The sequence below is a fragment of the Volvox carteri genome, assembly GCF_000143455.1.
Source record: "Volvox carteri f. nagariensis unplaced genomic scaffold VOLCAscaffold_8, whole genome shotgun sequence".
Lineage (NCBI taxonomy): Eukaryota > Viridiplantae > Chlorophyta > Chlorophyceae > Chlamydomonadales > Volvocaceae > Volvox > Volvox carteri.
In genome coordinates this window covers 677963-704986 of record NW_003307551.1, presented here as the reverse complement: position 1 = coordinate 704986, position 27024 = coordinate 677963, and the positions used below count along the sequence as shown (strand labels likewise).

Below are 27024 nucleotides of genomic sequence, written 5' to 3'. Positions count from 1 at the left end.
TCGCGGGAGCCGGGGCTGTGGCAGTGGCAGCAGCGGGGCCCTGAGCAGCAGCAGCAGCAGCAGCAGCAGGGGCAGCAGTAGCAGCGGCGGGAGTGGTAGCGGTCTGCTTAGCGGGCGCTGCCTGGTGCCCCTTGTTGTTGTCCGCCGGGTGCTGCTGCTGCCGCCGCTGCTGCTGCTGCTGCTGGTCCCCCGGTGGTGGCTCCGGGGTTGGGGGGTGCTGGCGTTGCCGCTTGGCGGAGGGGGGAGTGGCGGCAACGTCAGCGGCGGCGTCAGGTGCTGATTCAGGCGCCGCTGCTGCTACTGCTGCTGCTGCTACTACCGGTGTTGCTACTACCGGTGTTGCTACTACCGGTGTTGCTACTACCGGTGTTGCTACTACCGGTGTTGCTACTACCGGTGTTGCTACTGCCGGTGTTGCACCTGCACCTGCAGCTGCAGCTTCTGTCTGTGGTCTTGACCGCTCAACGACCGGGGTCCCCGCGGGTGGGGCAGCGGGAACCTTCGTTTTCTCCCCCTGGGCATCCGGCTGCTGCTGCTGCTGCTGCTGCTCTTGCTCCTGCTGTTGTTGCTGTTGTTGTTGCTGTTGTTGTTGCTCCTGCTGTTGTTGTTCTTGTTGTTGCTGTTCCTGCTGCTGGGAGGGTCGATCTCCCTCCTCGTTCTTCCCTCCTTGCTCCTCCACCTGCTGCTGCTGCCGGGGAGGTTCCTCGGGGGGCTGCTGCTGCTGCTGCTCCCGCGGTGGGGGGTCCTTTGGGTCCGCTCCGGGATTTGGGTTGTCATCCCCCGCGGGGGGATGGGTCGGGGGTATGCCCCCGGGCACTGGTGTGGCTGCTCGGGAGACAGCGGCGGAACGAGAGCCCCTCCGCTTGGAGGCTGTTGTCGCGGCACCGGCTCGTGCGGGAGTGCGAGCACCCGCTCGTACTGGGGTTGCAGCAGCTGATTGCGGTGGCGCCTGTATGGGAGTCTGGAAGGGGGAAGAAGGCGCGTAAAGGTAGGTGAGGGATGGGAGTCGGCGGACGCCATGTGTCTCCGTTGGGACCCGAGCACCAGGGAAGCAATTTGAAGCGAGATTTGGGTATGCTCGCGGTGCTAATGATATGTTGCTGGAAATTGTATGCGTTGGTTCGTGTGACCCGCGTGGATGCTGGCGGCGCTTTCGCACCTGAGCTGCAGCGTCCGGTTGCCCACGATTAGAGCTCCTGGTGCCTACCATTCCTTACAAAGGTAACTTATCGTCGACGTGATGTCCACGAACCACGCGTCGAAATTACAAATACGTTGCGGCGCCTCCTTCGGCAGGCTTGCGAACCACCTGATAATCTGCCAAATCTACATCATCATGACTTTGTAGCGATACGAAAAATTTTAATGCGGTATGCGCGCTATAGACAATTTGCTTTTTCGTGGCAACTCGTTACGCCGTTTCGTGGTAAATTCAGCTTTCCGGACCGTAAATACGCTCAAATTTTCTTATCATCTGTAAGCAAAAGTATCGCTATATATTCCAAATAGTCTGGACGCTTCGCTTGGCGGCAGCTGGCAATCGACGGTTGTACGGGAGAACAGAATCTGTCAGGCTTTCCTTTTGTCTGAAAGCTCCTAAACGCTCACATGGCTTCATGGAGGCACAAACACTCCATGTTGTAACCCATAATATGACGGCTATCTTCCCCATGCTGCTCGCATAACCAAAAGCACAGTCTAAGGTGCCCATCATCATAACAACTTTATCCCAACCAGCAGATCATGCTCCGCATTCCAATGCAACTCATCCCTGGATCATGCTACAACCAAGCCCAAAATAATAAACCTCATTATCTCATTTTGACACCCACCCGACAAAACCATACTGAAGCACAAGCTAACGGCGCTAACCGCCAGGCAACAAATCCATACTCGCGCCGGCGGATCTCCTTACCCCATACACTTTCATACACTTCCACCCTTAATCTCCGGACCTCATTCCAACAAAACCCAATAGGTCCCCCTTCACACGCACATGCGCCACCACTTCCTCACAGTCCCCTAGCCGCCAGGTCCGCAGCCAGCAGCGCCCGGGCTCCCCCCGCTACGTCCAGCCTGGCGGCTGCCGGTGCGTCCATGATCCAGACCGCACTGCCCCCCTCCACGGGACGCACGAGGCGGGCGGGCAGGTCGCTATCCGGAACCTGCAGAGCGGACCGAACCGCCTCTGCCTTGCTGCCACCCGTCATAGCCACGACCACCTGGGGGAAGAGGGGAGTTCGGGGAGTTCAGGGGAGTTCAGGGGGGTGTTGTACGATGCGAAACCCAAAGAAACAATTACCGACGTCCTCGGATCAAACCCACATAGTCTCCCCACCCCCACCCCCACCACCCCCACACACATACACACCCTCCCTCCCATTACCATTACCACTCCCACTCCCGCTACCTGCTTAGCTGCGCACATAACGGGTAGCGACAGGGTGATGGAGGGCGGCTGCTTCTTATCCACAGGCAGCACCAAGGGGGCTCCGGGACCAGTGATGCTGGTTTCGGGGCGGCCCGGATACAGAGACCCCACATGGCCGTCAGCACCCATACCCAGCAGCATAAGGTCGAATCGGGGAACCACGTCGGAAGTCAGGTCCATGCCGTACTGTACGGCGACCTGTGCGAGTCAATGTGAATGAGATGAGGCGAGGAGGACGTTATGTCGTTGGTGGGAGTAGGAGTACGGGGGATCCTCAAAGCCTCTCAAGTCGTGGAATGTTGTACGGGACAAACTGAAAAGACAACAATTATGGCCCGGCGCCCGGGTGTTTGCCTGTCTGTCAGTCTGTTTCCTTCACAGCTCCTTTGGAACATCCCCTTCATTGGAACAACTCCCTTCTCATATACACGTTATAGCTCTCTCACACACACTCACACACACGAACCTGTCGGAGCCGGGATTCGTACTCCCGCGCCTCCACTACCGGGTCCGAGCCCCCCTGCACCAGGACACCAAGAGAGCAAAATATGGGTGAAATGTGGGGTATATATGGGTTTGTACGGTAATCGGGGAGTGGAGGACAACCTCACGTCATGCACTGCGGTACGTGCCCCCCTACCAACCCTCCCCTCCTCCCTTCGCCAACCAAGGCTCCTTGTTCTGCCCTCCATCCCCCCCTCTCCCCCCCGTCCACCCCGACTATACACACGCACACACATACACACACACGCACCCCACCTGCAGTGCCGCCACCTGGGCCAGCGGCGCCCCCACGCGGGTCAGGAACAGGTCCAGCGCCTTCTGGTGAGTGGAGGACTTGTCACCGGGGGGAACACACTTGTGGTTCACGTAGAACAAGAAAGTCTGGAACAGTAGCAGGGGGAGGAGCAGGGGGAGGAGCAGGGGGAGGAGCAGGGGGAGGAGCAGGGGGAGGAGCAGGGGGAGGAGCAGGGGGAGGAGCAGGGGGAGGAGCAGGGGGAGGTCAATAGCAGTAGCAGTAGCAGTAGCCACCCGCAGGCCGGGGAAAACAGGAGGAGGGCGGAGGACGGGGGGATGGCCAGATGAGGAGGAGCGCCGGGAGCGCGGAAGGGAGTTGGCGTGCGTGGAGGGGCCGCGGAGGACTGACAAGTTGAAGGTGGGCCCGCCGCGGTGTGTGTGTGTGTGTGTATTTCCCTGCTCGCTACGAATCCACTGCCAACGAAAGGGATGGGGAGAAATTTCGTCTCTCCCTTAACCGTCCCACCCCAAAACCCCAAGGGGCGGACCAACCCCACCCCCATTTCCATTCGGCAGTGGTTCGCCTTTCCCCCCCCCGTCCCCCCCTCCACCCCCCCAACCAACCCAAACCCCCCCTACCCGGTCCCAGGGCATGGGCTGACCCACGAGGCCGCCGCACATCTTCAGTACGGAGCCCCCCGGGATGGCCAGGAAAAACACACCACGCTGGGAAACTGCCGTACGGGCCGCCTGCACCACCAACTGCAATGGGGAGGGGGGTCGAGCGGGGTGCGGGGTCGGGGGTTGGGGTTGGGGAAAAACACTGGCACACAGGCTGACTGGTCGGTCCGTGGGAAGAGGGCGATGTGGAGTGAGAGATAAGGAGGGAAAGGGAGAAGGAAAAAGGGGGGGGGGGAAAATCCTGCCGGCCTCTCATACACACACACACACACACATTTCGGGTTCCTGGTGACCTCCCACCACCCAGGCCTTTCCCCCGACCTCCTTCGCGAACATTTCCCGGCCATATCGTGCTCATCGCGTTCTTGAGTCTCGTCGGAGCTCATTGACTCTTTCTATTACTCCCTCCTCTCCCCCCTCCTCTCCCGCTTCAACCCCCCCACACGGACACCCCCCACCCCCCCCACCCCCCACACACACTCACCTGGCATATTCTGTCCCCCACTGCGGCCTCCGAGGGGTGCACTTCAACGGACAGATCCTCCGGGTAGTCGCTGCCTGTGGGGTTGCGGGTGGTGCGGGTAGTGGGGGGTAGTGGGGGGTAGTGGGGGAGTTGGGGAAGGGGAGTTGTGGGAGAATGCTCATAACAAGTTACAAGTTACAAGTTCCACACACAAGTGCGGGTGTGTCCGTAAAAGCCAGGGGGCCCATGGACGTTGTATTGGTATTGATGCGGGTACGCGGGAGGTCGTCTTCATTCTCCCTCGTCCGCTTCAGGGCGAAGCGCCTCAGTGCGACGTGCCTGGCCTCCCAAATTTCCGAGAGGTACCTGGCCAATGCCAGGGGTGGCGCCTCAGTCATAATGGTGCGCATGCTGCGCCCCGTAAGGACTAGGTCACCATCATACTTAGCCCGTATAACAGGGAGTGGATCACCTCCACCCCCAAAATGTTCGATAATGCGAAACCCAGCGAAATGACAGCCCGGCGGGCGGCGGGACCCGGGTCCCGGGGAGGGCAGGGGAAGGGGTGGAGGGCGGGTTCATGTGCAAAAAGTGGTGTGGGAGTTCAGGCGGGGCGCGAGGGGAAGTGCAGGAGCGGAAGGGGGTGGGTTGGGATGTGAGGTTCAGGAACAGAGCGCAGTGAACCGGGGTAGGATAGGCCAGGGCAGGGTAGGGCCACGGGAGGGGGACGTGTGTGCGTGTGTGCGGGTTGTGGGTGTACGGAATGACCCTCTCTTAGTGCACCACCGTCTGATCGGCAGGGCTCAGGGCTCAGGGGTTATGGGTTATGGCTCGCAGACTAGCGGGGCTTGGAAAGCTGTGAGGCCTACCTGAGGTAACTTCGACGTAGGAGATCAGGGCGCCGCAGGAGACATTCCGACGAGCAGCAGCAGCTGCAGCGGCGGCGGGCAGTCCGCGCGGTCGCTGCGGGCCCGATATGAATGAGGGCCGCAGATGCTGCTGCAGTTGTTGCCCTGCACCTGGTTGCGTGATTTCATACGTGTTGGCATATGGGGTGGCGGTGGTGGTGGTTGCGGTGGATGAGGATGTAACGGCGTGGGCGGCAACGCGGCGGCGTGGCGGGACCTCGGAAGCCGCTGGCCTGTTGTGCTTGGTGCCATGGACGGGGCAGCATCGGGGTTAGGTGGCTGGGAAAAAAACAGCGACACGATTGCCATCATACTATTCAATCATGAATTGTTATTCCTAGCTTAAAGGTTCATGGCCGATGTTTGTGTAGGTTAATTGAAGAAGCTCAGCATGCGCTGCATATTTTGCCTCCAAGACCTTGACCCACCAGTTAACGCGTTGGATAACATTAATTGCCGCCATGATGTTGCAGCTTCGCCTGGAAAGCTGGTTGCACAGAGCTCTCAGATTATTTATTTATCCTGTACGGATGGATCCCAAGCTGGTTCCGATTCAGCATTTCAACAACAAGGAATATGACCTGCATCCCTGTTTTGTTTGTGCTGTCAGACATGTGATCTATTGGCGACATTTTATCGTGTGGCCTGTTTAGCTGTACTAGGAGGTGTCTGGAGACAGCCGTGTTTTAATTCGGTTAAGCCCTTATCCCTCATTGCATGCATGCCCTGTCGACCAGGACAAATACCTATCTGAAATGTCGCTATCTATGTTGGACCGGCTATCGTTGCGTCCTTCATGTGCCTGACACTCTGCGCGCTCCTCACTGAAGGGGCGAAATTAGATGGAATTTTACTCATGTTGCTCCAAGGCTCAAATGGCTATCAGTTGTTTACGGCCAGACCTGCTCCTTTCGCTTTCTCTGCAAGGTGGAGGGATCCTCTTACTGCGATGCCTATCTATATAACCTGGAATTCCATCTCCAGAATGCAATTTCCCTTTGGCGAAGAGTGTTCTTAGAGTAGGAGCTGCAGCAGGAGGCTTATGGAGGTCATGCATGTACAATTGCCGAGCGAGCATGCTCGCGGCCACGCCCTCCCGCGCATGCTCCGCCCGTCCCTCGCCTGGCAGTATGTATGGCGTGCATTGCTGTGCGCACTCTTCTCCAACCCAAACTCTTGTTCCTTCTAGATACTTTGTGTTACATCGTGTTACATCGTGTTCATGTTAACAGTCAAGGTAGTCATTAGCACTGTCGTGAGTCGGGAGCCAGCACGAAAGTAACTACGACCGCGCACACCTGGATGGTGACCATGCTCGTCCACTTCAGTCAACCCACAAATATAGTACTTATGTCAAAGCTTTTACGACCTAAACTAGTAGTTTGAAGCACTACATGTACATCTGCACGGGTAGCTACCGATAAACACACACATGCCAGCAGCCCACGTTAACAGCCTCAGCTGATGTCCGCACAGGCGCTCAGATACAGCCCGTTCTCCAAGGTTGCCCGCTTCAACGTCGATTCTCCCATCCCTTTCCTTGAGGATATGGCAACCTGTACAGGAAGGGGAGGACAGACTGAGCCGGACTACGGAGGGGAGCGTGGTGATACGGCAGAGATATAGGTAATGGACTCAACTGTTGACTGTCATGTAACGGTTGGAATGGTGTACGTACACATACACACACACACACACAAAAAAAAACACCTACCTGATGTTGCCGCCGGGGAGAGTCCGGGGGCGCCGCTGCACCCGGGTTTCATCCATCCCTGTTCTGATGCATAGCCCTGCATGAGTGGTACACCAGGGCCAAGAGAGCTGAGAGAGGTCCTCTTTCCTCCCCAAAAGAGAGGGAAACCAAAAGGGATTGTCGCCCCTCGTTGGCGACGGTCGCTTTGGGGACTTTGGGGACTTTGGGGAGTCCGCGAGGGTCATGATGACGAGTCATGCACACAGAGTCACACGTACCCAAGAAACCTTAAATACCTGACAGGCCGCGAGGATAGGATTATAAGTACTTAGGGATCTCAGGGTTTTAGGATGGTATTTATGGTAACCATATCTTCTCAAAGGGTTTTAGGATGGTATCTATGATTTATGGTCGAGGTGTATTCACCTCATCTACCTCGCACCCCCCCCCCCACCATCCGAGAAGCCTGTACACAGCTAATACGTGTATCGAGGGGTCAGCTGCGAAGGCAGTCCCATGGAAAGCGCTGAGGCAACACCGGTCCATACAGCTGCCACTCAAAAAACGCAGTTAGAAACTAACTACTCGGCCGGGTAACTCACAGCTTGGCGTCCAAAATGGGCGTCTGGAGCCCCCAAGCAGTTGTTGTCGTTGTGTGTAGTCCCGTGTTGTTGCCGTACCGACGTGACGTGGAGTCATGGCGGAGCGAGGACCGGGAAGGTGTGTGTTTGTGTGCGTGTGTGGCGCGCGGGGGAAGAGAGAGAGTGGTATGATAGTGTGGTATGATAGTGCGGTATGATGATAGTGCGGTATGATAGTGCGGTAAACCGTCCCCATGAGGAAGCAATATGCGTGTCGGGGACAGCGAGGCATGGAAAAGGGAGCGGAGCGTGAGTTCGCGTTACGTGGATGGAGAGGATTGAGGAGAGACCGGAAATGGCCGTGGATTACCCGCCTGCCCCTGCTAGCTAGCTGGAATGTTTTCACACCTCCCGAATCCCTGAACAGCCCCAGGTGGTCCCAAACACGTGCATTACTGGTGGTCCCAAGCAAGCACTGTGTGTCACGAAACACATGGCTCTCTGCTCAAACGGCTGCTGCCAAGGTGGTGCAGTCTGCCACCCCACGTCCTCGGTACCCCGGCTGCTGCTGGAGTGGAGACAAACAAAGCTGCCCCCAAGATTGACATCGTGCACATCATCCTGCCGTCCCGGCTGTCACTGAACAGCGTACTGTACATGTATATGACAACTGACCATCACTGACAACGGCAGGAAAGTAAATAAAATACATGGTACGGAGTTCCGTACAGCCGTACCGGCGGAAGCGGCGAGGGGGCTTCTGCAATGAGCGGTCCGAAGGCATTGGCGGCGATGGGCAGCAATTGCGGAGCCCTGGGATGGGTGCTCAGGCGCCTGCGGGGTTGGGACGAATAAGTGTGCGTGGGCCAGGACTGCGGAGTGAAGGCAATCCAGGCAGACAAGATGGCTAAAAGCAAAATATTGTGACATGACGGTCATTAGTGTCACGACGGTCATGTGTTTTTTTACAACGCAATGCAAAACATGGGATGCATAGGTCACAATCGGTCTCACCAACGAGCAGGCTTCTTTCAACTGGCAGAATGTCTCTTGGGGATTAGCATGTGCAAGCAGCGAATAGGCCACGGGCAAAGACGGCTCAATAGCATGCTGCACAAAGCCTTTAACTGCTAGCTAAAGACGGCGTATGTAGGCACACGAGTGCCAACTACGCAGGAATACGAAGCGGAGATGTGACCCGTGGGTTGAAGATCGACTTTTCCGTCATTCGCCGCACTCACTCGATGGTCGTTGGTGCCAACTTCGCAACGACGGGAGCCAGCTTGGGCGCAGCTCTGCTTTCGGCGAGGCGCCTGCGCGGGGCATGGTGTACATGCGTGTGTAGAGAATAGTGTGGGTTTAGCGTGCGGACGTGCGCAGATCGCCGGCGGTAAAGTTCACACAGCAAGCAGAGGAATAGCAGCAGCAGATGCCATCAAGGGACAGGGGGTCCCGACGGGACGTCGGGTTAATGGGCACATCGGGGACTTCCGGGCGAAGCTCAGCGGGGTATCTTTCCCAGGCCCAACTGCTTATAACTGAACCACAGTCGCATAATAATTAGCGCGCGCAGGATTAAAATGTCAGGAACCCCACAGTATATTTACTGTCCAAACATGATAACCAGGAGAGGAGAATCCAGTTCACATCTACCCGCGTTATCCGTCCCGCAATCCTTAAGCCCTTACACCACCACATGTACAATACCACATGTACAATACCACATGTACAATACCACAATAACACAGCTCTTAGCTCAGCTACAGAAAACCCCAACCAGGACCAGAAAGCCGTTACCACCGTTACCCCTTCCAGCGTCATCCCACAAACTTACTCCCCAAACCGCTCAGACGCTTGTAGCGCCTTCTCCTGCTTCTGTTCTCGAAAGGCCTCACCCTGCACCAGTCAAGGCTAATTGAGTAACAGGGCACGCGGCTGTTGCGAGGTGCTCAGGAGGAGAGCAGGGGGGCAGCGATGATGTGATGATGTGATGATGAATAGCGGCATAGAAACCGCGAGTCAAGGCACTACGTGTCCATAGCTATGGAGGGGTAGCTAATGGGCACCTAATGGGCATTCTTCTCATACACACCGCGGTCTGGAACGTTTGCGGTCGATTGAGCGGTCTATTGTCGCAGGCAGATGGACAGGCAGGCATGTAGAAAGGGTCGGGACGGGCTAAGGAAGAGCAGAAAGAATGGCAACACTGGCGAAGATATTCTGGCAAACATACATGCATACATACAACAACATGGGAAGCCAGGAGTGTATGTGCGTATGTATGTATGTCTCATGTTCAGTTATCACGGCAAGACCGTTGAATGCAACCTAATCTAAATGGGGCCAGCTTGCGGCTTGGAGCAAACCTTTGATGGCGCTGGAGCGGGTGCAGGTGCGGGCGCGGGTGCGGGCGGTGGCGCTGGTGCTGGCGGCGGCGGGGGTGCAGGCGCTTGCGCGGGGGCTTGAGCAGGCGGCGGCGGCGGCGGGGATGGCGGTGGCGGTGGGGGTGGTGGCGGCGGCGGGGAAGGGGAGCTTGCGCGGGGGCCAGCACTGGCGGAGGTGACGGTGACGGTGAAGGTGACGGTGAGGGCGGTCTAACGGAAACTGATATGGTGACGGAGGCACTACTGGTGGCGGTGGCGGAGGGGGCTGGTGGGGATGGAGGGGGCGGAGGGGGCGGAGGGGGTGGAGGAGGTGGAGGGGAGGGAGTAGAGGCCGCGGCGGTGGCAGTAGCACTAGCAGTGGCACTAGCAGTGGCACCAGCAGCAGCACCGGCAGTAGCACCGGCTGCAGCTCCAGCAGCAGCACCGGCTGCAGCTGCGGCGGAAGCGGCTGCCGAAGCGGCGGCGGCTGACGGAGGGGCAGAGGGCGGCGGCGAGGGCGGCGGTGGAGAGCTGGGGGCCGGTGCCGGCGGTGGCGAGCTGGGGGCCGGTGCCGGGGCTGGAGAGCTGGGGGCCGGTGCCGGCGGTGGAGAGCTGGGAGCCGGTGCCGGCGGTGGAGAGCTGGGGGCCGGTGCCGGGGCTGGAGAGCTGGGGGCCGCGCACGGGGGTGCTGCGCCCGTGGGCACCGGTGCGCAGCTAGTCCCCGGCACCACGATCTGAGTGGCCCGCGGGTCCTGGGTCACCGTCACACCGGCTGGGGGAGGATACATGGGCCAGCAGTGTTATGTGCGGGAGGCCGGGGCCGCATGCATCGACAGACAGGTAACGTGAGGTGTGTTTAGTCTATAGTAGTATGTTGTGGGGTAGAGGGGGCCGCAGGCGAGCAATGAAGTGCTGTGGCGGTTACTGCTGGGCGTTTCAGCAATAGCAGTAGCAGTAGCAGTAGCAGGGGCAGTAGTAAAACTAGCAGTAGCAGTAGCAAAACTAGCAGTAGCAGTAGCAAGGGAATTTGCTCTTATAAGGTTCCACAAACCCTACTCAGTGTCGATGCATATCCGTATGCCAGTCGACTCCCTTCACCAAATCGGCAGCAAGCGGACATCCAGCCCTATTACGCATTCGGCCTGCCGCCACCGACCCCCGACTGGCTCCCTCACGTGCCGCCCGCCCCCTACCCCAGCGCCAGCCCCATCCACTCCGGTACGCACATGGAATCGGGGTCACCGTGGGTCCGGGCACAGAGCCCACAATGTTCTGGGCGGCCACAGCAGCTGCAACACACAAACAGCACAGCACAGCACAGCACAGCACAGCACAGCACAGCACAGCACAGCACAGCACAGCACAGCACAGCACAGCACAGCACGGCGCCGCACATCGCGCGGCACAACAGTGGAGCAGCTTTACGGGCTAGCGACGGGTAGTGGTTACTTGTGGTGTGAGCTGGAAAAGACGTGGGTGGGGTTAGGGGGTAGGAAATTTAGGAGGGGAGGCAAAGTTAGGCGATGATGAGGGCAGCGACGGACGGCAGTATGCAAATGAACAGGCTTTGGCTCATGCAGGGGAAGTCAAGCCAGGCACAGGGGGGCCGGCGGCTGCTTTAGGCCAGGCACCGCCGGAGGTCCTCACACGGCAAAAGGCATGTGATGCTGCTGGCAGTTCACCCACATGGGGGCACAGGACAGCGGCCTGCACCGCGTGCGCAAACACGACAAACACGCACAAGACATGAACCTGGTCAGCCAACCTAAAGCTTAATAGGCTCGGACAGCCCTCCTCTTTAAAAGTAATTACACGGCGATAAAGATGTAATGTCGCTTCTTTATTGTGGGGTATTGAGCGGGACTGCATCGCTGCACTCACGTGCATTTACCGCAGCGAAAACAACCAGCAGTGGCAGCAGCAGTAGCAGCGCCAGGGGCATGACGCGGGTGACGCGGGTGGGTCCATTATAGTAACGGCCCGTGCGACTGCAGTCCGCACCCATGAGGCTAGAGGGGGCACCTGGGAAACGAGCAGCGCGTTGTCACTGACACTCGTCGAAGTATGTGGAATAAGTACCGCGCCCGATGGCAATCACAAAGATACAGCAGCGGAGGGGCACCCAACCCAACCTTATCTAAGAAATCTTTGTATGTATTTTGCTCACAATATGCACTGCTTGCACTCATGCCAAGTGTGGTGGGACTTTATCTGGCGCCCTGGCCTGCAAAGTCCTGCCGGCGGCCTGCGGCGGGCGTGTACGGCAGGTTGCTAGAAGCCAAGGTTCTTGGGCAGGCAGTGGTCCGCGATGAGGGGTCCCTCGGAGAAGAGCGGGACCTCCTCACCTTGGCTGCCACTGCCGCCGCCACCTTCGGCAGTCTGCCGCTCGGACGCTGCCGTTGTGTAACCCCAGTACGAGGACACATCACATGCGGGTCCTGGCCATGCAAGCACACATGTGTACCAACGGAAACCCACCAGTGTGCCCCTGTTATGTCTTATATTTTGGTAAGGACGTAACACTGAGGTAATAGCCTAGGATATTACTTTCTAGGGAAGGTAAGTTGTGCCACTTGTCTTGAGAGGTACACAAGAGCTAGGAGCTTGACATCTGGGGATAGCAACAGTCGCGGGTTTAAAGGCCGCTTTGCTTCTTCGGCTCATAGGTCGCAGGGCCGGGCGGGCAGCGGGTCAAGGCAAGGTAGGCAAAGCTGGCTGCCGCCCCCTCACCGCGCAGGCATCCGATGGTGGGCGGACAGGGCCCACGCGAAAAATTTCTTTGGAGGCATCAAGAATACAGAATACGGATCCCATTACATTTTAGCTTCGCAAATGATTATGCGAATTCCGGAGTTTTATTTTACTGATTTAATATATTTTTTCACCCTCGTGATCACGGTTCTAGATGCAGATGGGAAGGTGTACCACGCACTAGGTGCGTCATTCCCGAATCGGGGCTGCAAAATGCACGCCGTAGAAACCAGAAAAGCATATAATACTGTAAGGCTGCCGGTTTTGTCAAATAAAATATTTTTGGAGTGCGATCCACATATTACAGGGTGCTTCCGCTTGGCCGATAAGTTCAAAAACTCTCGCACCTGGCGCAGCGAATCACCCAAGCGATATGGGAGTAGTTTAATTAATTATAAGAAATCAAAAGTTCTCTAAAAATTTCGCGTGAAGGTGCCCCGTACGCGAAAAGCCGAAGGGCCCAGTGGAAACGTCTCGTACACTAAGTCCATAAAGCCTAAAACAAGTCAACGACGGGTCGTTGAGGAGAGAGTGCCCTGGTTAGATGCAGAACAGTCGACTTCAAATCAGGACCCAGATCGCGGGCCAGCCTAAAGGCAAGGGCGTCGAACATTGAGTCGGTTTGCTGTGTACGGATATTCAGTACAGTGCTTGAGTGCTTGAATGCTAATGCTCGTCGCCCCGTACCGGACTAGCATGAAGTGGGCCTTTGCGTCTAGCCTTACACCCGATCCCAACGTTTAATCAGGCCACACCACATCCCAGCCACACCGCCTTGCGGCCCAGTCCGACGGTCCACGCCCCTTCGCGTCCCGTCCCCCTCCCCCGCTCTCTTGGCCGCCCAGCTCCCCATCATCCTCTCTGTCTTAGTTAATCGCCAAGTCGGGACCGTTGCCCTTTCACTGCCAGGATGGTACTGTCCCGCTGTGCTCGTCGGTCGCTCTCCCTTCTGGGCCCGACATAGACTGCTCTATTTAGCACAGAATGTAACCACTTCGACTGCATAACGTGGGGCCTTGGCTTTCTCTCTGAGGCGCCTGGGACCCGGGGTCCCGGCCTGAAGAGGGCAGGGTTGTGCGGTAGGAGCCTCCATGCCTTGATGGTGGGTAGGGTTGCCAGCCTAGCCCTCCACCAGCGTGGCCAACCAAACCGGGGTGATCAGGAGACAGTCCGGCTTCTCCTTCGCAATCTTATGCTCCACTCGCCCGGGGTTCGAACGGGGGTTTAATGCACAACCAGTACGTCTTGGCTTACCGAACACCGCGCCATTCAAGCACCATTGCGAGCCGTCCTCGAGCCGTCCTGGAGAGCGTGTCTGCAGACTGCTGTTGCTGTTCCGAGTGTTCCGATGCCAGACCAGCTGCACCTCCTGGTCCTACTCAGCACACCGCATGTACAGTTCATCCACTCGCTGTAGCCACAGGCCCCGGTCTGGTCTGGTGACACTACTGTCTTATTCAGTTAAGCGTATTCGTCCAGCTGCCGTACCTTGTCCTCAGGTACTTCGAATGCCTAACGCTGTGTGTCGACAAAGAAGCCCAGGAGATTCGATGGATGCAGCATGTGCAATCGACGGCAATCCTTCTTAAGGTGTGTTGCGTTTACACAACGTCTGCGTGCGGGCATCTCCACACGGGGTTTCCCTAGCGGGGTTCTCCCCTAGCAAGTACACCTTTCATTCCTTAAGTTAGCAACAACACATCAACCGCAACCCCAAAGCGATCAGATGCCAGCAACTACGTACACAGTACCTGTAAAATCTACACTATAAAGCCATTATGTACGGCACTAGGTGTACGGCACGTACACACCACGTCCGCGGCACTGCTGTCCGTCACTCCTCCCGTCACTTTCTAGCATTCTGGCAATTTAAAATACTACACGACCTCTGTGAGAAGACTCTGAGGCTCTGAGAGAACCCCTAGGTGCCGGGATCGTACATCTCCATGTTCGTACGGACGGTGCCACTTGTCCCGCCTCGCATCCTCCGTACGCCAGAAGCCTGGCGCCTCGACCAGCCATGCCCACCATGTATGGCTTCAACGTCCGCAACCTTTCCAGCACCACGACTTAGTCACGACCTGTTATGACAGTATTCAGCGGAGAGTGAAGCACACTGATGGTCCCGGCGGTCCCGGAGATTCCCGGCAAGTATAACGCCGTTCAGGCAGAGCACAGGGAGGAATCAATAGGTAAAACACCTACGCCACTAGGCGAAAAGCAGCTGCCCAGCCTGCCCCGCAGCTAGCCCCATGGTGCAACAACCAAGATGATAAATTCAAATTAAATTTAACAGACTCCCCTTAGAGCTACGCATACGTTCCGATAGTTTACTATGATTGCATGTGTATTTAAACTGGGTCCGCGGATTCTCAAAAAAAACCCGGCGGGGCCTGAGCTTACCATTGGCTGCGGAGGCGGAGGCGGGGGGGGCGGAGGTGGAGGCGGCGGAGCGGCGGCAGCAGCAGCGGCGGCGGCAGCAGCAGCGGCGGCGGCAGCGGCAGCCGCACCCCCAGCGGCGGCGGAGGACGCGGCGGCGGCTGGAGCGCCTGCGGCGGCGGCTGCTGAGGAAGGGACACACCGGGGCGGAAAGTTCGGGATTCCGTGGTGGGCCACTGGAGCCCTACGGGGGGGAGAACTGAAGGGTGCAGCGCCAGAAATGGGTTGCGGCATAGGCATAGGCACCACTACCTGAGTGACCCGTGGGTCATATGGGTCACGGTCACACTGAAAAGCAGGCAACTACCACGACAAAATATAGTTTCCGGTGACGCAGCCCGTAACCTGTGCAACGATTGATTCCCGGTTGGAAGCACTGTTTCGTGCCTGTAGGACGCAGTGTCGCCCTGCCCAAGCATGTGTCAGGTGTATCAGCCCTAGGCCCCAATGTGCCTCGCTGTCCCGCCCTACCTGCCACCCACTCCACCCACCCGCCCCGCTAGCACCCGCTGTTCAACCCACCTGCGGAGGCGGCCTGCAGCAGCTTTCGGTGACCCACTTCCTGGGCTGTCACAGCAGCTGTATAGAGGGCAGCGGCGGCGGGGAGGGGACGTAACAGGGGATGGGGGGAAGAGGACAAGAGTTTAGCACACGTACATACCGTACACACACATAAGAGATGAGGATAGAATAGACGGTGATCTGTTTCGATTCACTGTAACTTCATCATCCATTCGATACTCATCCACTTAATATTGAAAGTGGTATGGGGAGCAGTGAGGCCCCTTCCTCGTCGGCATTACTACGAAGTATATAATGCATTGCGTGGACCTAGGTATGTCGTCATCCTTCATGATGATGTTTTGCATCCAGGGACGCAGCGTGGACTCACGTGCAGTCGCCGCAACCAGCAGCACCACAAAAAGCAGCGCCAAAGGCATGACGAAGATACTGGCAAGGCCACTACGACCAGCGCGATAGCGTGCACCCATGATTCTGATAAGGCGAAGTGCTAATGACAAAACACACCACACACTGAAGACTTCACCCCTTGTCTAGCTGTATACTCGTCGTAATAATTGACGCTGCACAACCGTCGCCTACTGATTTGGCAGTGGAGGGGCCAGGGATTTATTTGCCGCGCTAGCCTGCACTGCCATGTCGGCCTGGGCGGGCGCGTACGGCAGCGTGCTAGAAGTCAGTGGTTCGGCTCATCACGCGGCCGAGGGGCGGGAGATTCCTAGGGCTGGCGAGCCCAAGTACTTTGGCTGCCGTTGCCACTCACGTGCGTACGGAGAGGAATGTGCACGTCGAAGGAAACACTGCTGGCGGGCTGTCAAATTGCTGTGGCCTGTGACCTGAGTTGCTGCATGAATGCATGCATGCATCCGTTTGAGGTGCGTGGTGGTTTTTAAAGCTCGCACGCAACTTTCAGCTTCCGGCAGCATTTGTGTGCTGTTGCATACAGATCGGGGAGCGGGATGGAGTCGCGGAATATTTTACCGTTACGTGGTGGCTTGTTGGTCAGCTGGAAGGGTAATCGAAACCATCTGAGGCCGGTCCGACAACCTGCCTGCCTGTGTGCCGTCGATACAGCGAGAGGAGCGCCGAGGCGAACTGTGTCTGAGATAGGCACATACGATGGCGGGCGGGCCACGCGACAAGTAAGTCCTTAGGTCGCACATCGGCGGATATCATTGGAATTCCACAAATTATGTATGTACTTCTCGCAACCTAGGTACTAGAGCTAGATTATCTGTCATCGGGAGCTGACTATGAATGCTAGCGAGTGTCATACGGGCAGGTACGATAGGATTAAATTTGGCAAAACAATTTCGTTGCACTTTGCACATGAATAATTTGGACGAATGCTTCTTGGACAAGTGCTGCATCGCATTTTTCGTCGTCGACTTCCAGGCTGGCCTCCCCGAGGGGGTCCCAGCCAGCGCGGGCTCCTTCCCCTTGCTCGCTTCAAGCGATCGGTTACTCAAGTTCCGACGTCATGTGGCGCTTTGTTCGATGTCCGGGTGGGTGGCTGGGGAGCGGCGACTGCTCCGCCATCAGAGGACTCAGGGAAACGGAGCTAATGAGCTAACTTGGGTTGGAGGATTGACCACATCCGTAAGTCACGGTTTAAGGCGCTGCGTCCTTACCGGTCGCCCCATCTAAAATTATCACCAACTTCGACTCTACACATGGGGTATTTGATATAGATGCGTGATATAATTTACCTGTCTAATACTGCAAATGCTTCAGGAAACCACGATCCAGGCGATTCCTCGCACCCTTACAAACACGTGGTGAACCCCGAGGGATCAAACAATTGGGAAAATCTTTAGCTCGTCTTACATGAAACGGTTTTCCGGTTTTCCTTTGCATCGCAACACGCGAACATCAACGTGGGAATGTAGTTGCGGTTTGGCGGTGTGGATCGCAGTGCGGAGGACAGAGGGACATCTGACCTATATCTACGTCTGACCTGCGCCGGGGCCGGTGTCGGCTTAGGAGCTAACGACCGAGGCCATTGACTTTGACTCTCGTATTGCTGTATGCAAACATATTCCCTGGTTGCGTAGTATCTCACCCTTGACTACCTATACGCAAGTTTAGCTGCATCCTGCTACTGCTCTAGCGCTGGCAGCTACAGTAACTTGCTGCTTGTGGCAGTTGCCTGCAGCTTTCATCGCCCCAGTGAACTGTTATAGCTTTTTCCTAAAAGCAATAGCCTCTCCGCGGCATCACTGCCCGAGTCCCCGCCCAGCAGGTGAGATGTAAAGCAATTCGGTACGATGTATCTGTAAACTTAGGTTGCGCAGAATTAACAAGTTACATGCTGTATATGAGTGGCAGGAGTGGCACCGAATGAGCACACAGTAGTCCCGTACGACCCCAGGATGCCATGCCACTCCGTCGCCGCACATAGCTTACGTCGTCGCTGACCCAAGCATGCAGATGTCTCCGGACACAGGGATGTTGTCACCTCCCTCCTTCCTCCTTCCTCCTAACGATCAACTCAAACTGAAGTACTCAAGAGTAAGCTACGCCACAGAGCCTTGCAGGTGCTCCGTGGTGCATGCAAATGCAGCACCACGCCTGCAGTGTACGTGCCGCATACCCGCATCGCTAGCACACATACATGCCGGCCAGGAAGACGCGTGTGTAGGCCAATGGCTTACACAGGACCGAAGAAGACGCCGTGTCAGCAATGACTACCCAATCCCCAAAACATGCCTCTCAGATGGAGGTGTAACCGTTCGTCATTGGTGAGATCATTACTGTGGTTCCTGCACAACAGCCGGGATGCATGAAGCCCGTAAGGCAGTCTTGAAACGAGAGACACTTGTCGTACACAGGAGCTTGACCGCAACGCACGCTTCAGTACTGTCGTACATTAGCAACTTGTCCAGCATCCAAGATGACGAAGAGCTTGTTTCAGCTGTGTCCGGTGGGCAGCGGGACAAGAGGGAGAGGAGGGGAATGGGCGTTGGAAATGCGGCGAATACGGGCAGGCGGGCAATGGTGGCAAAAGCAGCTGGCCCTCACAAGCCCGTACCCATAATGCTCCACCCAACGAATGGAAGTATTGGTGGGCCCCACGGAAGGTTGCTAGGGCAGGTGGCATGACCATCATGCGCACAGGGGGTATATTCGGACAAGTTAAGGTAGGACAGGCTATGAGCACTACTCTACCACAGGGCACCCAAGAGGTCGGATCGTACCTTCAACGGCAGTGCGGGGGCTGGCGGCGGTGGGGGCGGCGGTGGCGGCGGCGGCGGTGGCGGCGGCGGTGGTGGTGGCGGCGGTGGCGGTGGCGGCGGCGGCGGCGGCGGTGGCGGCGGCGGTGGCGGCGGCGGCGGCGGCGGAGGAGGAGCTTTAGGGGGAGCTTTTGCTGGAGGCGGAGCGGGGGCGGCAATTACAGTCACGGAAGCTGCTGCGGCGGCTGAGGCACTGCTAGTGGCGGGAGGTGGTGGAGGCGGCGGTGGCGGCGGTGGCGGCGGTGGCGGCGGTGGCGGCGGTGGCGGCGGTGGCGGTGGTGGCGGCCTGGCTGCTGAGGCGGCGGCGGACGAGGCGGCGGCGGACGAGGCGGCGGCAGACGGTGCGGCAGCCGACGAGGCGGCGGCGGACGGGGCAGCGGCAGACGGCGCGGCGGCGGAAGTTGCAGCGGCGGAAGTAGCAGCGGCGGAAGGGGCGGCGGTGGACGGGGCGGCGGCGGACGAACTGGCGGCGGACGAACTGGCGGCAGACGCAGCCGGTGTTGCACCGGCGGCAGCGGCGGAGGCGCCGGAGGCAGCAGCCGGTGGGGAACCGGCGATAGCTGCAGATGCAGCGGCAGATGTAGAGGCGGCGCCGGGGGCAGCGGCCGCAGCAGCTGCAGCGGAAGCTGCAGCGCCGGGCACGGCGGCGGTCGTAGCAGCGGAGGCTGAGGAAACGGCAGAGGTTTTAACAAAATACCTTACGGTGGTGCGGTAGGAATTTGGGTTAGGGGAGCTGCGCAGTGTTGCGCCAGCGGGCACCGGTTTGCACCTAGTCTTGGCAAGTAAGGCGAATTGGCAAGTAAGCATCAGACAAAACTTCCAAACCACCAATCTAAACATCCAGAAACACGGCTTTGAACCAGCACACCAATGGTTGCTTGCAGGCTCAGATTCCCGTGCCTGTACAGATAAGATCAGTTGCGAATCTTCCACCCATACCCATTGATTTGCCATGCTGTCAAACCATAATGATTGTCTGTCTGTCTGTCTGCCTGTCTATCTGCATCCTCGTATGCCACAGGCCATCATAGCTATCGCTGCCCCATGCAGCGCTTCTCAAACCCGCAGTCTGCGAAGCATGCGTCAGGTCTATCAGCCCTAGGCCCCAACGTGCCTCGCTGTCCCGCCCTACCTGCCACCCACTCCACCCACCCGCCCCGCTAGCACCCGCTGTTCAACCCACCTGCGGAGGCGGCTTGCAGCAGCTTGCGGTGTCCCACTTCCTGGGCTGTCACAGCAGCTGTATAGAGGGCAGCGGCGGCGGGGAGGGGACGTAACAGGGGATGGGGGGGAGAGGACAAGAGTGGGCGGGTGGGCAGGAAAGCAAGGAGGGTGGGGTGGACAGCGACCGTCCTGTACCGCTAGGGCAGCGATGCCGTTAGGACGGGGTGTGGGAGGTCACCAGCACCGCCGGGCATGTCACCCCGTGCGCGGGTGGTGCAATGATGAGCTGACCCGGCATGTATGTGTTACTACGACATGGCCTGACGTGGCATTCATGCTATAGCCATGGCGGACCAAAATAAGTTGATCTCCGTACATACGATGTGCAATTATACGTACTCACGGGCATTCCCCGCAATAACAACCATCAGAAGCAACAGCAGTGGCAGCGCCAGGGGCATGACGCGGGTGATGGTGGGTCCATTATAGTAACGGCCCGTGCGACTGCAGTCCGCACCCATGTGGCTAACCAGGACACCCTCTGAGGGGCAGAACGGGGGGCTACTGCCAAGTATCTAATACGCACACGCCACTCGTATGCAGAGTCGCCTCACCCTATCACAAGCTGCTGGAGAATAGGTGTAAGTAGGCTGGGATTTATTTGCCGCCCTGGCTGGCCTGCACTGCCCCGCGGTCCTGGGGGCCCCGTGTACGGCAGAAGGTTTTGATGTAAGAGCATGGGTCATCACAGGCCTGCCAAGGGTGAGAGGTCCCTTGGGGATGTGAACCTACAACAAACAACAACTACTACTGCCGATTCGGGAAATGGAATTGAGTTACTGGCTGCCGCAATGCCGGCCTGCCGCTGCCTCGCTACATACAACGCGAGGTGCACACACCACGATGATCACCGCCAGTACTCCCGCTGTGGGGCCCTAGCTGGGGGTGCCTGCCGCACTCCATCATTGACGTGTCAAGGGGATTGACGTCTCTGCGGACATAGGACGAATGTGATCACGGTACGGGGTGCCAGACGCGAGCTGCCGCATGGGCACAAGGATTACTGAGATAGGGGTAAAGGTCGCGTTACCTTGAGTGTCCTGTCTCAATCGGGGCCCCAGACGCGGACGGTGGCGGACAGGATGATGCAGTAAGGGGCAGTAGGGGCCAGGGGTTACTGGCAAGCTCAGGTGACAGGTGACAGGTACCTTGGAAGGGACACCGGGCTCCTCGCCTCGGGATGGTGGGTCGGTGGGTCGGTGAGTCATGCAATTCGCATCGTCCAAGAGCCCGCGTGTATGTTCGGCGGCGGGCGGGACTTCCTTTGAGGTGGGGGAATGCTTTGTGCCAGGAAAACTGTTAGAATGTTGGGGTGCTTCCCCCTCGCGCCTTTCAACGCAAGCTATCTAGTCAAGTCCTTTTGATCACAACAACAGCCCGAGATTTCTAACGCTCAGTTAAATACTTCTAGGTTTTTAAAAAAGATATGAAGAAACAAAAAATGCTCTGATCTACTCTCTTTCGCGAGTATAAATATTCGTTATTACATGCGTAGGAGGCTGTTTTCGTTATCGTTAGGTAGGTACGCCAACCAGCAAAGCGCCATAACATCTGGACCGGTGCGGAGTCCAATACGCACCAACCAGGGGTCGATTGGGGAATGCCGTTCATCGCTCCAACTATTCAACGGGCTCATGCCCGTGATCAACCAAGTTCACGAAGAATTGTGTAAGGGATCGGCTTCGGAGCTTCCGTTGGGCATGGTATGCGTTTGGGCGCCTACCTAGATGCAGAGCCTTCAGCCTCTACTTCTGCTGTAGGCTTAGGGTTTGTACAGCAGCGCGATTAGACCGTTGGGACCACAGCAATGTGTGTGTGTGGTTGTTACAGTGGGCTCTAGACTCACGAAGACTAGAGCCAGCGGGCCAGCCGGCCGTGCACTGCACCTGAGACGAACATAGCATGCATGGAACAGAACTAAGGAAATAACAACAGCGGTCAGCGGAGTATCAGTCTAGCAGCGACAGGGTTGAACATTTTCTCAACTGCGTTAGATCCAGTCCACTTAGCCTCCATAAGCTCCTACGAACCTTTCTGAAAAGGGTCAAATTCTCCGGACTTAGTAAAAATTCGTTGTCGTTCAGTAAAAAAACCATCGTCATATCGTCCTTTATTTTAACCTTTTCTGAATCATACAATCTTGCGCAGTCGTTAAAGCAGGCTTAGCAGCTGCAAGTCTCTTTTTCCCTTACGGTCATGTATTTTTCCCCCCACCAACTACAATAAATCCGGGAGCGAAAATTGCATATTTCCGGCAGTCGCCACGTTAACTCTGATTAGTAAGCGAAAAAGAATAATGAGGATGCACGTGTCGACCCGAGCCATCGAAACGTCAGGCCCTCGTTAGCCACTGAGAACGCGAACTGGAGCGGTGGTAGCGGGCTGAGTTCGGCCGTGGCGCCGACTTCTGGGAATGCTGGCGCTGCGGAGCCCGGTACGTCTGGTTGGACTGACCATAATGCGCGTACGGTGCATCAAAATATTCGGAGGTGATGTTACAAAATAGGAGGCGATGTTACACCAAGAAGCTAGCCGGTCACTAGCCTTGCAGCCACAGCGTGTTGTCTTCTCCTACCCTCCTCGGTACTGTTACGTTAATGGGGTACACACATTTCCTTGCAACCCTACCCGGGCAACCAACAGCCTTGATAGCACCAGCCCGAGACAACGGCAGTGTCCCGTACCAAGCCACCATCAGCCTAAATCAGCTTGGGCTGGATGCTAGCGCCCGGCAGGTAAGCGGTTGGCAGAGAACCGGCAGCGGAGAAGCTGAAGCAGTACTGTGCAGCTAAGCTATCGCAGCGTAACGGGGACGACACAGAAGTGATCATGCTGCTCACGAGTCCGCGGCTTTCTATTCCGATTAAGGCATTGAACGGTTCGAGGATTGCCCAGATACAAAATAGGTCGTGTAGCTCCAGGTGGCCACAAACCACCACGGCTCCCAGGGCTCCCGAATGCTTGGCTGGGCAAGGAGCGCTCACGAGAATTCACACGAGTATCGAAAACACCAAATCAAGTCCCACGACTCCCAAGCGGCCAGGAGGCTGATCGGCACTTAGCGCAACATCCGTGCCGAAGTTTCACCTGCGTTGTAATTCCCGAAAGGAAGGTGTTGAGAATGCGCGGAAGGCATACAATGGCCAGTAGCAAGACAACAAGACAACACGTCTGTTGACTGCTCAAAACCGCGAGGCGAAAAGACATTGCTGCAGAACCCACAAACTATTGTCATGGCAGAGTAAGGCGTGACCGGAATCTTCAGAAACCCCGAACGGCATGACCTCACCTTCATTGATATTGGCGGCGGCCGGCGCGGGGGTCTTTGGCAGGGGCCTTCGCTGGAGGCGGAGCAGAGCCGGCAACGACAGTTACGGAAGCAGCAGCTGAGGAGCTGCTGGCGGCAGGAGCCGGGCGAGGCGGTGGAGGAGGAGGCGGAGGTGGCGGGGGGGGAGGCGGCGGAGGGGGGGGACGGGGTGCGGCCGCTGCGGCGGCTGAGGCGGCGGCGGCGCCGGCACTGGCGGCGGCGGCAGCACCACCGGCGGCGGCAGTGGTGGAAGCGGCAGCACCGGGTGCGGCGGCGGCGGCGGCGGCAGAACCGCCGGAAGCTGAGGAGGGGGTGTAAAGGGACATGGGGCACGGAGTCGCGGTTGGGGTTGCGCATGGGGTTGCTTCTCCTTAAGTTTGCAGCTGGTCCCAGACCCTGCAAACTGGAGAACCCAGCTCACCCAGCTCACCCTCTCGCAACCCATACATCACCACATTGCCGGTAGGAGCGCCTCCTTGCGACCGGGCCCGGCGGGCATGTATTCCTCGGACCGGTTGCCCAGACATGTGACGGCCCTGTGTTGCTCACCCATGCAGTGCATGGCAAATACTCATCTATGGACACGGCCCCTCCCACCCGCAGTCAACCTACTTGATGTGGATGTGGAAGCCTGCAGCAGCTTGCGGTGTCCCACTTCCTGGGCTGTCACAGCAGCTGTAGAGGGCAGCGGCGGCGGGTGGGGCCCGTCACAGGGTGGGGGGGAGATAAGACTGGGCGGGTGGGCAGGAAAGCAGGGAGGGTGGGGTGGACAGGGCAGGTGGTGTACCGTCCGTTACCGCTAGGGCAGCGATGCCGGGTGTGGGAGGTTACCCCGTGCGCGGGTGGGTGCAGTGATGAGCTGACCCGGCATGTATGTGTGTTCCTACGACATGGCCTGACGTGGCATTCATGCTATAGCCATGGCGGACCAAAATAAGTTGATCTCCACACAGGTACATACGATGTGAAATTATAGGTAAAAGTACTCACGGGCACTCCCCGCAATAACAACCAGCAACAGCAGCAGTGGCAGCGCCAGGGCCATGACGCGGGCGATGGTGGGTCCATTATAATAACGGCCCGTGCGACTGCAGTCCGCACCCATGTGGCTAACCAGGACACCCTCTGAGGGGCAGATCGGGGGGGCTATGCTGCCAAGTATCTAATACGCATACACCACTCGTATGCAGAGTCGCCTCACCCTATCACAAGCTGCTGGAGAATATGCGGAAGAAGGCTGGATTTATTTGCCGCTATGCACTGTCCCGCGGTCCTGGGGCGGGCGTGTACGGCAGAGGTTTTTGATGTAAGAGCATGGGTCATCACAGGCCTGCCAAGGGTGAGAGGTCCCTTGGGGATGTGAACCTACAACAAACAACAACATCTACTAGTCTTGCAACTACTCTTGCTTCTACAATTGCCAATTCGGGAAATGGAATTGAGTTATTTTGGCTGCCACAATGCCGGCCTGCCGTTGCCTCGCTTCATGTAACGCCAGGTACACACACCAAGATGATCACCGCCAGTACTCCCGCTGTGGGCCGCTAGCTGGGGGTGCCTGCCGCACTCCATCATTGACGTGTCAAGGGGATTGACGTCTCTGCGGACATTGGACGAATGTGATCACGGTACGGGGTGCCAGCGGCGGGCTGCCGCATGGGCACAAGGATTACTAGATGTAAAGGTCGCGTTATCTTGACTGTCCTGCCTCGATAGGGGCGGCCGGGGGCCTCGGCGGCGGACAGGCTGATGCAGTAAGGGGAGGGTGTATTCGTAATCTCAGGTGACAGGTACCTTGAAAGGAACACCGGGCTCCTCACCTCGGGATGGTGGGTTGGTGAGTCATGCAATAGTGATATGACTCATACGCCGTTTGGAGGCATTTGTAATCGGAACGGGCTGGTTGTGAAGGACAGGGGCTCGTCTGTTGGAAATGGCAATGTTTTGCACTGAACATTCATTAATATCACGCGACGGACGGGGCATCGTTTTGGAGACGCATCGTTTTGGACTGAAAATGTCATCATATCGTGTGATGAGGGCTCATTTCATGGAAACGGTTTTTTGGGACTGAAGGGATGATCATATCACGTGATGGAGGAGTGCTTCGTTTAAGACTGAACAGGCGTTCAGACCGTAGGGAGCGTTCATTCGCCACTTGTTTTATTTTTTAGCGAAGGGGTCTTCATTCCAAAATGATTAAGTTACCTCGATATGAAATGGAGGGTTGTGGAATGAAGAGTCAAAGTAGATATTAGCCGGAATGAGCGTGAATCGTATACGGAATGAGCGCCCCTGGTTCCCAGAGTGTCAAGTGTTGTCATGATGATGACACTAACTCGTCGCGTGTTTTTCTTTTCCCTAAGTCAAGAATGGTTCCTTTAGTCAAGCCGTGTTGCCTGATAAGGATAAGCAGGCTTCCATAATATGTCGTAAAATCCGGTGACCGACTCATCGCGCATATGTTGCGGCGTGCGCCACGGCATTTAATTGTCTTTATGCTTATTTTATCTCTTTGTCTTGATTAGTTTGATTAAACGGTTTGTTCACAGCCTCCTGTAGGCAGCAGGCCATCGACGTTCGCATCTTCTCCCTCCCCCATCAGCCCCCATCATGTCGACCTGATGATGGCTCATAATGCCAATTATCTATATCGCATCATCTGTGCTCAATAATAGTCACTTATTGCTAGATGCGATGTAGAGAATGACAGCGACACGCAGCCCAGGTCAAAAGGTCAGGTTCTTGCGGTTAGGTAGGCGAGCTAACAGAAGCTTCTCAGGACTGATTGCCTGATGTTTTCACAATGAGGAATACTATATATATAATAATGGATGACAACCAAAGGCATCCATTTAGTGAAGACCTGTCGTCGACTTGCGGGTGTGCTGCCAGCATTCGCGCCTTCTCCTGTACTCATCTACAAGCTCTCGTTTTACAGCAGCCAAACAGGCCAAGACATAGGTACTTATTGCTTATTCCTTGCGTGTGTGATGCCAGCATTAGAGACCTTAAGGTTGAAATGGCAAACGATGCTTCCCGAGATACCACGATACTGTAGGTTGCTAGCGTTTACATTTCAAAAAGTGTCCTTAAGCGGAATTCACGATGTGGGAAGCATATAAGACGAGTAATTAGCCTATAGGCCCATACATATGTCCATAGTCCAGGGCAACGGAGGGGTTTACCCTGGGGCCGTGTTACCCCTCCTGCTGGGTAGGAACTTACAAGGGGTTACCAATGGCCTACCGGGTGTTGAAGGTGGGTAACCGATGGTTAACCCATGGGTTACTGACCCAATCAGTGCCTTAGGGAAGCTAACTGATGGTTTTCTGAGAGTAATGATAGAAAACCGAGGTTTTCTGTGAACTCAGAAGAGCTGGTTGTGTGTGTTGGTACGGCATGTAATGCCAGTTAAGGAGGTCGCTCAGGTGTGTTAGAGTATATTTCGGGTTTCGTAGCTAAATAAGGTCGCTGCTGTGAGGCGTTAGGTGTCCACGCCTAGTGGATTGCCTCCCGGTAGCTGGAGCCTCCACCCGGCCTCTACCTACCGAAGGAAGACTTATTTCATTTGCTTGCAAGTACCCTTTGTAACGTTTGATGATTTCTCATGAACACCCTATGCTGCAATTGACAATAAAAATTTACTCAGCCTAAAAGCCATCCTTGTTACTCGGGGCCGGGATGCTC

At 56.9% G+C, this 27024-nt stretch overlaps 3 protein-coding genes across 3 annotated transcripts in view; all 3 read right to left on the bottom strand.

Moving 5' to 3' along the window:
• VOLCADRAFT_88196 (uncharacterized protein) overlaps window positions 1-1210 on the bottom strand; it is a gene marked incomplete at both ends in the record, with an annotated part of 8890 nt that extends 7680 nt beyond the window's left edge. Inside the window, 2 exons of the mRNA XM_002947817.1 lie at window positions 500-961; window positions 1160-1210. Of these exons, the coding sequence (XP_002947863.1) occupies window positions 500-961; window positions 1160-1210 (513 nt within the window). The remainder of the gene's footprint in view (window positions 1-499; window positions 962-1159) is intronic.
• Window positions 1211-1678: 468 nt separating this feature from the next.
• VOLCADRAFT_73437 (uncharacterized protein) lies at window positions 1679-5696 on the bottom strand. Its single transcript, XM_002947816.1, has 8 exons — window positions 5650-5696; window positions 5183-5454; window positions 4335-4408; window positions 3809-3931; window positions 3191-3316; window positions 2898-2951; window positions 2411-2629; window positions 1679-2222 (listed from the first exon to the last, which is right to left on the bottom strand). Exons 1-8 carry the CDS (start codon window positions 5682-5684, stop codon window positions 2013-2015), a joined length of 1113 nt encoding a protein of 370 aa, XP_002947862.1. The 5' UTR covers window positions 5685-5696; the 3' UTR covers window positions 1679-2012.
• Window positions 5697-18439: 12743 nt separating this feature from the next.
• VOLCADRAFT_88194 (uncharacterized protein) lies at window positions 18440-24379 on the bottom strand (the record flags this gene model as incomplete). The annotated part of the gene is made up of 8 exons (XM_002947815.1): window positions 18440-18484; window positions 18768-19096; window positions 19987-20043; window positions 20371-20508; window positions 23317-23368; window positions 23403-23635; window positions 23947-24009; window positions 24325-24379. The coding sequence occupies 8 exons, from the start codon at window positions 24377-24379 to the stop codon at window positions 18440-18442; spliced, it is 972 nt and encodes a 323-aa protein (XP_002947861.1).
• Between the last annotated feature and the right edge of the window lie 2645 nt (window positions 24380-27024).

What these genes read in the sequence shown, in the direction of transcription:
- VOLCADRAFT_73437 (XM_002947816.1), bottom strand. Translation starts at nt 5,684, where the DNA reads ATGGCGGCAATTAATGTTATCCAACGCGTTAACTG. An exon ending in CTACGTCGAAGTTACCTCAG is followed by an intron (nt 4,409 to 5,182) that starts GTAGGCCTCACA and finishes GCAACCCCACAG; the next exon opens with GCAGCGACTACCCGGAGGAT. An exon ending in TTATGTGCGCAGCTAAGCAG is followed by an intron (nt 2,223 to 2,410) that starts GTAGCGGGAGTG and finishes CTCTTCCCCCAG; the next exon opens with GTGGTCGTGGCTATGACGGG.